Here is a 12,687-nt window from a genome sequence, read left to right as displayed (position 1 = left end):
ACATGCAGCCACTCATCCTCAGGTGAACTGAAACAATAACTGTTTATTAACCATTTGTGAAAAACTTGAAGATTCTTTAACAGTGAGGTTTTAAATTTTTTTTTAAATTGACTGTTCAATAATGTGCTGATATACTTTGTAAATGTAAAATCTTTCTTGATTAAAATGTATTCCATTGCAGTATGGAATTGGAGAGCTGAAGCTGCGTTTAAGAACACGGCTAACACATCACCTGTATGATCAGTACCTCAGGTATGTTAATTTGTGATCTCTATATTGTTAGACAATTTCAGTGTCATATTCTATTCAGTATTACATCAATATGTGATGCAGACAGAAAAGTCGCCATTTTTATGTAGAGCATTCACAACTAAGGTCATGTATTTGTAGATACCTGCCAGTGTGAATTGATTTTTTTCTGCACCACCATTTGTGAAAAGGGCACACTCGGAAAGAATGGCCTGGATTGCTTGAAACTTGGCGACTTTGTGGATAAGCAGTAAGTGATTCAGATCATAGAGTGATGGCACGCACGTAACACTGGCAGCACTTTAACTTGTTTGACTATAAAGATCAGTGTTATGTCAAGTTCAACTAGTGAAAAGCCAAGATATCCATTAAAATGTGAGAACAAGTGCCAGTATGCCTCTTCAGTGAGTAATGGTGCTCTGTCAGTATATGAGTGAGTTCAAACCGAACAGAATGATTGGTGGGTAGGAAGTAAGTTTCCATACTACGAGATTTCTGCTCATACAGGGCATGTAAGCGCATTTGCTGCAACATTAGATCACAACAGAGGCGCAACAATGATAAATCAGATTCTGGACTGCACATTGTAATCAACAGATGACTTCTACGTCAACTTTCTGTTTTGTCTGCATTGCTTTGATCAACACTACAGACTCAACAATGTTGGCTTGATCGCTATAGGACTGCAATGGGTGTGATCCAGTCTGTTTAGCAGTATGTTGCAAGGTTTACTGATGGCCTGCATGCTGTTATGTCAGTTTTGATAGATCGAAAACCCTGAGATAAAAATGAGCATATAAATGCCGCTCCGCTCTTGGCACGCTGAATGACAGAATGGAATGTTTTTGTCTCTCTTCCATTTCAAACTGATGTAGTGAGATGTCCATGTACTGCTGTCCTATTTTTAATTCTACATCAGTTGATGTATTATTCAGTTTTTGTGAATATGCAAGCCAAGTAATTACTTCTTAGTGTCAGATAACTTTAGTTTTTTTATGCATCTATTCCCACCATCCTATTTTCTCATTCTGACTCAACATGTATCATACATACCAGATGGAATAATTTAGTCATGGTTGGCCCTCCCAAGGGACTCAATAATTCTGAGAGAATATCATCTACTCCAGGGGCACTGCGTCAACTTAGATTTTTCAGAGCACTGTCAAATTCTTTTCACTGTGCAATGTCGCTCAGTTCATCTTTGTTTACTTCCTCTTTATCCTACTATGATGATAACTGAAAAAACACAAGAATACAGTAATTCTTGTAAAGCAGAATTTGAATCACCAACTGCAACATTGCTTGTTTACATTTTAGCCCGTTGAGTAACCCACTGCTACATGAAGACATTATACTGATCTCACTAACATCAAGGTATTTCTTGCTAGTGTTTCATTTTTGCAACCAATTTACCACATCAAGTAGCTTAGAACTGAGTTCCAGAAAGTGAACTTTTTTCAGTAACAAAATTTTGAGTGTTCTTTACTTTTTTAGGCAGTCTTTTGCAATCTGTAATGCAATTGGCTTCTATGTAACATTACAGGCAGCTTGAATTTCAATTCCTGCCCTATTTTCAGCTATCAGGCACACCTAATTTCTGATGTAAAGTTAATTTTAGTCTGTGTTGCAGTTTTCATAAACATGGAAGTGTGATTATTGCTGAGATAGCCTACTTTTGATGTGGGTGATTGTCATAATACATTTCTTTTCTTTACCTTAAGTCCTATCTACATTGGTCTATTGTAATTATTATTGCAAGCATAGCTCTGCTTAAGATCTTCAAAGTATAGCTACTGCAGTACATTTTTTTACCTCAGTTTTAATCTTTTTGCCAATTGCTCTTGTTCCACATTCTTCTTTCTTTCTCCCTTTTTTCCCCCTACTCTTCCTGCAACCCCTCCTCCTCTCCCCCCCCCTCCCCCCACCCAGATCATAAGGATGAGGAACTTCATTGAAATGGAAACATTAATTGTTAACCTGTATTTGCATGCGACTTGAAGGAAAGAGGGTAAATGTAGCTTCGGATTTGGAATTACTGGTTTGTTCCACGAGTGGCAGTTGTTCTATCAGTGTAATTTGAAACATTATTTGGTAGAAAACAAGGAAGAAAGGAAATTACTAATGATCCAGAGTTTGTACACAATATATGTCATCAGCCTCTTGAAGTGTACAAGATACCCAAAAGGAAAACAGATGATAGTTCTCTACTCAACCTGACAGTGAACTAAAAAACAGAACTGAAAAACACACTTTTAGCTCTAAATTTCCTCTTATCTGCATTTATATATAATTTGGTTACGTGTCATGTAATTATTCAAACAGTTTCTTTATTTTTGTTTTCTTCATACAGGGGCTTTACATATTACAAAATGAGTAATCTGGATAATCGTATTGCAAATGCAGATCAGCTCCTAACAACAGATGTGGACAAGTTCTGTGATACATTTACAGACTTGTATTCAAATACATGCAAACCCATGCTGGACATATTTATATATGTATATCGTCTGACAGTGTCATTGGGGCCACAGGTATGTGACATTCACATATTTGAATCTCTCTCTCTCTCTCTCTCTCTCTCTCTCTCTCTCTCTCCCCCATCATCACAGCCCCATCTGATCCCTAGAGAATTATTAAGGTAGCTAAAAATGGACAACTCTTTGTCACTCTGTGCCATTCCAGGCTTCACCAGCTCTTTCATATCCTCTTCCTTTTGTCAGTATGAGAAATATTTTGAACATTCTCCAGTTCACAAAGCACTATTCCAGTGCCCAACCAAACTGTATAATGCCTTTTGCCCTTACTGTGTCCCTGCTCACAATTACCTGCGACTTAGTTTCTTAGTCACACGCACATACTATCTGCATATGCGCTACCTTCTACTCCTGTACTGTAACATACACCTCTTACTTCACTTATTTTTTGTTGCTTGATTGATCTGCTTCTTTCAGAAATATTGACAGCTTTCTCTCTTCCCTCCTGAGTGTTGATAAAATTATAATTAGAGCACATACATGTATTGTAGCACAACTTGATAATTAATATTGGTCTAGAATTAGGGCTTAAAGTAGTCATAAAAAATCATTTAGATTTAACGTTTACACGTCACCTTAATTCATCTACATCTAAATACATATTCTGCAAGCCACCATATAATCGATATCCAAATATATATTCTGCAAGCCACCGTTTGTGCTTGGTAGAGGTTACACTGTACCACTACTAATCGTTTACTTTCCTGTATCACTTGCAAATACAGCGAGGGAAAAACAACTGTCTATATGCCAACATATAGGCCCTAATTTCTTTTATCTTCATGGTCCTTATGTGAAATACACATTGTCGGCAGTAGAATCTTTCTGCAATTGGGTTCAAATGCCGGTTCTCCACATTCTCTCAATAGCATTCCTTAGAAAAGACGTCACCTTACACCAATGATTTCCATTTAAGCTCCTGAAGCATGTCTGCAATACACGAATATTTTTCAAATCTACCGGTAACAAATTGGGCAGCCTGCCTCTGAATTGCTTTGATGTCTTCCTTTAATCAGACCTGGTGGGGATACCAGACACTCAAGCAGTACTCAAGAATGGCTCACACTAGTATATTGTATGCTGTCTCCTTTAAGGTAAACCAGACTTTTATAAAATTCTTCCAATAAACTGAAATCGATCATTCGCCTTCCCTACTGCAACCCTTACATGCTTGTTCCATTTCATATCATTCTGAAGTGTTACATCTACATATTTAATCTGTATATAAAAAACAAAAGTGCTCTGACTTACCAAACGAGAAAGCGCTGGTAGATAGACACAATAAAAAACACACAAACACACACACAAATTTCTAGCTTTCGCAACCTAACGTTGCTTCATCAGGAAAGAGGGAAGGAGAGGGAGAGGGTAAGGAGTCATTCCAATCCCTGGAGCGGTAAGACTTACCTTAGGGGGGGAAAAGGACAGGTATACATTCGCGCACACGCGCACACACACACAGGCGGACATAGCTTGTCTGCCTGTGTCTGTATATGTGCGGATGGATGTGTGTGTGTGTGCGCGCGCGAGTGTATACCTGTCCTTTTTTCCCCCCTAAGGTAAGTCTTACCGCTCCCGGAATTGGAATGACTCCTTACCCTCTCCCTTAAAACCCACATCCTTTCATCTTTCCCTCTCCTTCCCTCTTTCCTGATGAAGCAACCTTGTGTTGCGAAAGCTAGAAATTTGTGTGTGTGTGTTTGTGTGTTTTTTATTGTGTCTATCTACCAGCGCTTTCTACTTTGGTAAGTCACAGCATCTTTGTTTTTATATATATGTTGGTCCCATGTGGAATGTTTCTTTCTATTATATAGATATTTAATCTTTGTGACTGTGCCAACCACACTACCAATGCCGATTTGAACATTATAGGTTTGTTTTTCCTAATCATCTGCATCTGCCTGTGTTTAGAGCTAGCTACCATTCATCACACCAACTAGAAATTTTGTCTAAGTCATCATGTATCCTCCTTCAGTCAGTCACTGATGACGCCTTCCTGTACACCATGTGACCATACAAGCTGTGGGGTCGAGATTAGAGCGGCAGTTTCCTGCTGCAGAGTAGGTGGCTGGCAGTTGCTACGGGGCCGTGGCGAGCGGCTAGCGTTTATGCGGCCTTGGAAAAACCCGAGCGCTTGTCAGAGGCGCAGATGGCCAAGTCAGCGCCCTTGGAGATATTTATATGCCAGAGAAAAGTTGATAAAAAAAACTAAGTGACACGGAGGTGCGAGTTGGCACACGTGGACAGAAAAAATATGTAAAGCTAAATTATCTAGACGCGCCACAAAAATATATAATATTTTAAAAGTTATTGTTGTCTTACAAATTGTAAATTTATGAAAGTTCAGAAGCAAATATCTCGGCAATACTTTGGCCGATAAATATACACAATGTGTCTACAGATGCGGCGAGAAGAGCTGCATCGAGCAATTGCCGATTTAGCATAATCTGTACCATTTTTGAATAAGAGGGCAGAATATGGGATTCGACTGAGAGAAACAGTGTTTTTGGTAATAAATAAATTTAGAGAGACGAAATTAGCTGCAGCATTCTAAAGTTTAAAGAGGTGGGTGAGTAATTATGCATTTTTATTTATTTATGTTTAGTATAAAAAATCCAGGAAAAGCAATATCATGTCACAAGAACATTATTTGTGAAAAAACAGTGGCAGATACAGAAAATTGGACCTTAAATTGTTGTTGCATGGAAATTTTCCATATGTTTCAGTTTATCATTTTTGTTTTTGTGTTTGGTTTTAGAATATTCGTAATTCTTTTTGTCAGTCATTTTAAGTGTGAATGGAGCGGCCATCTTTGATGACAGGGGAGTTGGTTCTGAGTGACGCTAAGAGCCGGACGTGCTGCTCATCTGGGGGTAGCAGTGTGTTGGTAGCCTCGTTCGGGGACAAGTATGTACGTAACGATGTTCGAAAGTGATAAAGTGGAGTGCAATATAGTGGATTAGGACAGCAGACAACAATGTATTTTGTGAACTGTGAACCGACTGTCGAGTGTCGTGATCGCGACAAATGAATTTTATAGTGAACTGTTGTAGCACCAGTTATTAACATCCACCCTTACGTAAAAGTCCCTCAGACTGCATTTTAAGTGTTTACTCAATATATTGAAGAAAAATAAACTACCTGTTCAAATTATAAATCAACGTAGGTGACTCAATATTTTAAATTTCACCGGAATACCTGCCTGCAATGTGTTCAGCTTTAAAATTGAGTTTACGGACAGGTGTGAGCTGGCCCCCTGTGACGGAAAATGTTGACAAACATTGAGACCAGCCACATCTCTGGCCACTCTATTAAGCTGAGTGTATCAAAATATATTTTTTCGTGCCATAGCATGTGGGGGCTCAAGCCAAACTATTCAAACTTCAGTGTGTAGTGCCCAGTACAGTAATACCCACAGCATCATCAGCAAACAGCTACAGATTTTGCTCCACATTCTGCCAGACATATTAAAAAAAATAGCAACAGTCCTATCAAACTTCCCTAGGGCACTCTTGGCAATACTCTTATTTCCAATTAACACTTGCCATCGAGGACAGTGTGCTGGGTTCCATTATTTAAGAAGTTTCTGAGCCTGGGAATGTATTCCATATGCTTGTACCTTCATTAAGTTTTTAGTGGGGCACCATGTCAAATGCTTTTCAGAAATAAAGTAATATGGATTCTTCTTCTTGCCCTTTATCAACGGTTCACAGGATATCGTGTGAAAAACAGGCATCAGAGTTTCGCATCAGTGATACTTTTTAGAACAATGCTTATTTTTGGACAGGAACTTTTACATCTCAAGGAAATGTGTTAAATACAAACTGAGAACATGTTCAAGAATTCTATAGCAAACCGATGTTAAGGATATTGGTCTGTAAGTATCTGGGTCCATTCTTTTACCCTTCTCATATACGGAAATCATGAGCACTTTTTTCTAGGCTCTTGGGACTTTGCGTCAACGCCATAGACTACTCTTTGTTAAACCCAATTGGGATTCTGTATGGGCCTGCCAACTCAATTGTTTCCCACTCTCAGTTGCTTCTCTATTCCATGGATCCATATTACAATGTCCTCCATACAGGAGTCTGTGACTATGTTAATATGATTTTTACACATGAACAATTTCTTAAATGTGAAATTTAAACCTTTAGCTTACCTTTTTCTGTCTTCTCCTGCCACACCAAACTGGTCAAAGACTGACGGGATAGAAGCCTTAGACCTGCTTAGTCAATGTATGTAGGACCAGAATTTCCTCGGCTTCTCACCAAGATCTTTCATTAAAATATGACGGTGGTAGTTGCTGTATGTTTCAGGCATTGATCTTTTTACAGGCGGACATATGTCTACTAACTTATGTTCATCGTCATTTGCATGTTCTGTTTTGACAGAGTCTTTGCCTCCTCAGCATTTTTCAGATTTCATTGTTAAGCCATGATGGATCTTTTCCATCCTTAATCCACATACCTGGCACTTAATTCTCCAGAGCACAATTTACAATCCATTTAAACTTTGACCATAATTCCTCACTGTCCATCATACTGGAACTAAATGATGTCCATCCATTGTCTAAATGGGATTCTAGCAACTGCTTATCTGCTTTTTCTGGCAGATATAATCTCCTAACCTTCTTGACTGATTTATTAAGTTTAGTAACAATACTCACTATGGTATCATCTTCACTAGTCCCAGTCTGTATCCTGATGCCATAGATAAGATCAAGCCTATTTACAGCTACAGGATCTAAAATATTTCCATTGTATGTGGGATGTCAAACCAGCTCCTGAAGGCAGTCCAAACCAGCTCCTGAAGACAGTCTTCGGGAAATGTATTCAAAAGTACTTCACAACACTGTCTGCCTGTACCCCCTGCAATGAATCCTTAGACATCACAGTCAATACCCTGTAGGTTAAAGTTGCCTCCAACTAGTATTGCATGATCTAAATATTTACACACTACTGACTGTTGACTTTCTTTGGATGACTCTAGAACTATCAGAATGGAACAGGGTGGCCAGTAAAACATCTAACAGTTTAACTTGGTTTTACCTACAGGAAACCTGTTATAAGTGACCAGATAACTTCATTATCGTGCTCTAATTTGGCCTCAGTACACAATATTTTTGCCAACTGCAATGAACAGTTCCCCTCTCATGGAGTCTAATCTCTCATATGTTCCATTAATTGCTAAATATCTTGGAGCTTTCTACTTCGGCTTTAAGGCAACTAAAATTTTAATGGTGAATGTTGTCTGATGTCACTACCTGCATGTCATCCGATGACTGTTCATGCTGCCTAGCCTAAAAAATGCCAATGTGCATTACAGTCCCATTAAAGAAAGTTCTAGATACTGTATTTTTGCACTAATGATACTTCAGTAATTTTCACAGTACTGTTAACACTAAAAGAAACAATGCATAAGACTAAAACATTTTAGTGACATTTCACTGGCACTGATACTTCACTGTTTTTCTCCATATGAAAGATGTTGTTGTTGTGGTCTTCAGTCCTGAGACTGGTATGATGCAGCTCTCCATGCTACTCTATCCTGTGCAAGTTTCTTCATCTCCCAGTACCTACTGCAACCTACATCCTTCTGAATCTGCTTAGTGTATTGATCTCTTGGTCTCCCTCTACGATTTTTACCCTCCACGCTGCCCTCCAATGCTAAATTTGTGATCCCTTGATGCCTCAAAACATGTCCTACCAACCGATCCCTTCTTCTAGTCAAGTTGTGCCACAAACTTCTCTTCTCTCCAATCCTATTCAATACCTCCTCATTAGTTACGTGATCTACCCACCTTATCTTCAGCATTCTTCTGTAGCACCACATTTCGAAAGCTTCTATTCTCTTCTTGTCCAAACTAGTTATCGTCCATGTCTCACTTCCATACATGGCTACACTCCATACAAATACTTTCAGAAACGACTTCCTGACACCTAAATCTATACTCGATGTTAACAAATTTCTCTTCTTGAGAAACGCTTTCCTTGCCATTGCCAGTCTACATTTTATATCCTCTCTACTTCGACCATCATCGGTTATTTTACTCCCTAAATAGCAAAACTCCTTTACTACTTTAAGTGTCTCATTTCCTAATCTAATTCCCTCAGCATCACCCGACTTAATTTGACTACATTCCATTATCCTCGTTTTGCTTTTGTTGATGTTCATCTTATATCCTCCTTTCAAGACACTGTCCATTCCGTTCAACTGCTCTTCCAAGTCCTTTGCTGTCTCTGACAGAATTACAATGTCATCGGCGAACCTCAAAGTTTTTACTTCTTCTCCATGAATTTTAATACCTACTCCGAATTTTTCTTTTGTTTCCTTTACTGCTTGCTCAATATACAGATTGTGAAGTCTCACCTCATTTGATCTTACGACAAATATATTTGACCATTATGCAATATTAATTTGCAAAGCCTTCATTTGATGACCTTTTTTTTTAGCATACTTCACACAGTTTAGGGTCTACTTTGGTGTAAATTGTTTTACAAGCTTTTGCCATTGGTAAAGTCCTTTCCCAGCTCAGCACTTACATCATTATTGTTGCATTGAAATACCATATACTATGGCATCATGACAGCACAACGTATGCATTTGTAATGAAAAAACTAGTTTGTTTTAGCCAAGTATAATGGGTTTGGGGGATTCTGGTTAATGAGGAAACACATAATCCTGACTTCCACCCTCACTAATAATGAGTATGACTGTTGCATAGTCCACATTATTTCTTATTAGGTGATGGACTCTTGCATTATTTGCTTTCCCCATGTTTATTGCATTCCTTGGTTATTCATTTGTACAACTCCTGCTAGTGTTAATATTATTTTTAGCAGAAGTAGCCTCAACTTTTTGTGTCCACTTATGGAGCATCAGACATCACTCCCTGATTGGGTATTTGTTGATCAGTTGGATACAATCCAATAACCAGAACAATTTCTTTGATTGGCACAGTTCTGTAGGATGCCATAATCATGTGCATAACTCCCTGCTGCATTTAGCACAAGTCTCGCACTGATTACAGGTTGATCCTGCTAGAACTTAGATGTTCATGTGTTGGTGCCAAAGGAAATTGTTCTCATAAGAAGGGCCCTAATGGTGTAGGCATAGTACATCATGAGAAAGACTGAAGTTAACAGTGACTATTGTGGCATTATATTTATAGTTTTATGTTACATGTACATATGTTGTTGATCCAGATTTTAGTAAGATCCACATCCCCCACTCTCTCTGCCTATGCCTATATAATGGGTTAGCATTGAGTGTTTTTAAATGTATGTATTGTTGAGAATTATTTACTCTGGGCACAGTATATGTTCCAGTGAATGTACGTGTTAAGCTAAAACAGTGTGCTACACCAGCCTTCTAACCAGGATCACTGGCTTTCACCAGCAATGTGCTACAAATTGAACCATCCCAGTAAGACTCGAATTCAAATCAAAATATTGACTTGTCACACGTTATGTCAGGTTGTTCACTCCTTTTCTCTCAGCCATTGAATTCATTCTCAACAATCCTGAGACTGTTGAGTCAAATTCTATTCTTTTGTGAGGCTTTTTCATATTGGATTATTTGTACAATTTAATCACTGATTCTGTCTGACAAAATCGTACCCTTTATCAACCTGCATATGGTAGGAATGGAAGGTATTTTCAGTTTTTAATGAAAAACTGCTCCACTTGCTGTTGAAAACAGAGTTCACTACCAGTTCAGCCTTTAGGTCAGTTTCAAGTGGTTCTGAATACTTCTAGAAATGTGATTTTTTTTTATATGTATAATAGAGGGAAACGTTCCACGTGGGAAAAATATATCTAAAAATAAAGATGCTGTTACTTACCAAACGAAAGCGTTGGTATGTTGATAGGAAACAATAAAAAACACACAAACACTCACACAAATTTCAAGCTTTCACAACCCAAGGTTGCTTCGTCAGGAAAGAGGGAAGGAGAGGGAAAGACGAAAGGATGTGGGTTTGAAGGGAGAGGGTAAGGAGCCATTCCAATCCCGGGAGCGGAATCCGTGGAGGGGAAAAAGGTATACAAACGCACACGCACATATCCATCCGCACATATACAGACACAAGCAGACATATCCACCCACACACATACAGACACAAGCAGACATATCCACCCACACACATACAGACACAAGCAGACATATCCACCCACACACATACAGACACAAGCAGACATATCCACCCGCACATATACAGACACAAGCAGACATATCCACCCGCACATATACAGACACAAGCAGACATATCCAAAGGCAGAGAGTTTGGGCAGAGATGTCAGTCGAGGCGTAAGTACAGAGGCAAAGATGTTGTTGAATGGCAGGTGAGGTATGAGCGGTGGCAACTTGAAAGTAGCGGAAGTTGAGGCCTGGTGGGTAACGGGAAGAGAGGATATATTGGAGGGCAAGTTCCCATTTCCGGAGTTCTGATAGGTTGGTGTTAGTGGGAAGCATCCAGATAACCCGGATGGTGTAACACTTTGCCAAGATGTGCTGGCAGTGCACCAAGTCATGTTTAGCCACAGGGTGAGCCTCATTACCAACAAACACTGTCTGCCTGTGTCCGTTCATGCGAATGGACAGTTTGTTGCTGGTCATTCCCACATAGAAAGCTTCACAGTGTCGGCAGGTCAGTTGGTAAATCATGCGGGTGCTTTCACACGTGGCTCTGCCTTTGATCGTGTACACCCTCCGGGTTACAGGACTGGAGTAGGTGGTGGTGGGAGGGTGCATGGGACAGGTTTTACACCGGTGGCGGTTACAAGGTTAGGAGCCAGAGGGTAGGGAAGGTGATTTGGGGATTTCATAGGGGTGAACAAAGAGGTTATGAAGGTTAGGTGGACGGCGGAAAGAACCCCAAAAGTGCCTCACTTGTGACAGGATACTTTCCAGGACTGGATCAGACTCTGAATGTGGCTCTCCAGCAGGGATAAGACTTCCTCAAATCCTGCCCTGAAATGAGATCCATCCTTCATGAAATCCTCTCCACTCCACCAAGAGTGTCTTTCCGCCATCCACCTAACCTTCATAACCTCTTGGTTCACCCCTATGAAATCCCCAAACCACCTTCCCTACCCTCTGGCTCCTACCCTTGTAACCGCGCGTGCACACACATCCATCCGCACATATACAGACGTATCTTGTCTGCCTGTGTCTGTATATGTGCGGATGGATGTGTGTGTGTGTGGGGGGGGGGGATGTATACCTGTCCCTTTTTCCCCCTAAGGTAAGTCTTTCCGCTCTCGGGATTGGAATGACTCCTTACCCTCTCCCTTAAGACCCACATCGTTCAGTCTTTCCCTCTCCTTCCCTCTTTCCTGATGAAGCAACCGTGGGTTGCGAAAGCTTGATATTTGTGTGTGTGGTTTGTATTGTGTATCTACCAGCGCTCTCCCGTTTGGTAAGTCACAGCATCTTTTTTTAATATATTTTTCCCATGTCCATACCTCCTTTGGTAAAAATGCAACCCTTTGTGGAAGTTAGAAACTATATTTAATTGGGGTGGGGGGAGATAGATGAAGTGCATATGCAATTAACAGGAAAAGGCTGTCAAGTTGTTACAAGAAGTTGTTGTCACTAATCAGTGGAACCTGAGGAGAGAAAGTTGACAAGAAATTGATTTGTTGAGAAGTTCAACTGAAGTACATTGGGAGTACTTTAACACCAGAACACTTGAACAGAATTGTGTACCACACTTTATGTATACTAGTTTTAGCACCTACAAATGTGAAAAAAAGCAGATACACAATACTACCAGCTGAGATACAATTATTCCTGAGTGTGCCATGGAAGATTTGTGATGTTGCATTGTTGCGAAATGTTAAATCTCAAAATAGTCATTATTGATAATATAATGTAAATAGACAGATTAAAAAAATCTACTCAC

General features: G+C 39.6%; 1 protein-coding gene across 1 annotated transcript in view; it reads left to right on the top strand.

The window, feature by feature from the left end:
- LOC126260298 (ATP-binding cassette sub-family D member 3) overlaps positions 1-12,687 on the top strand; it is a 102,161-nt gene that overhangs the window by 40,261 nt on the left and 49,213 nt on the right. The window contains exons 6-7 of the mRNA XM_049957624.1: positions 182-252; positions 2,600-2,780. Coding sequence (XP_049813581.1) covers positions 182-252; positions 2,600-2,780 — 252 coding nt within the window. The remainder of the gene's footprint in view (positions 1-181; positions 253-2,599; positions 2,781-12,687) is intronic.

The sequence above is a fragment of the Schistocerca nitens genome, chromosome 1 (assembly GCF_023898315.1).
Source record: "Schistocerca nitens isolate TAMUIC-IGC-003100 chromosome 1, iqSchNite1.1, whole genome shotgun sequence".
Lineage (NCBI taxonomy): Eukaryota > Metazoa > Arthropoda > Insecta > Orthoptera > Acrididae > Schistocerca > Schistocerca nitens.
The sequence above is the reverse complement of the archived record's forward strand: the minus strand, read 5'-3'. Positions and strand labels throughout refer to the sequence as shown.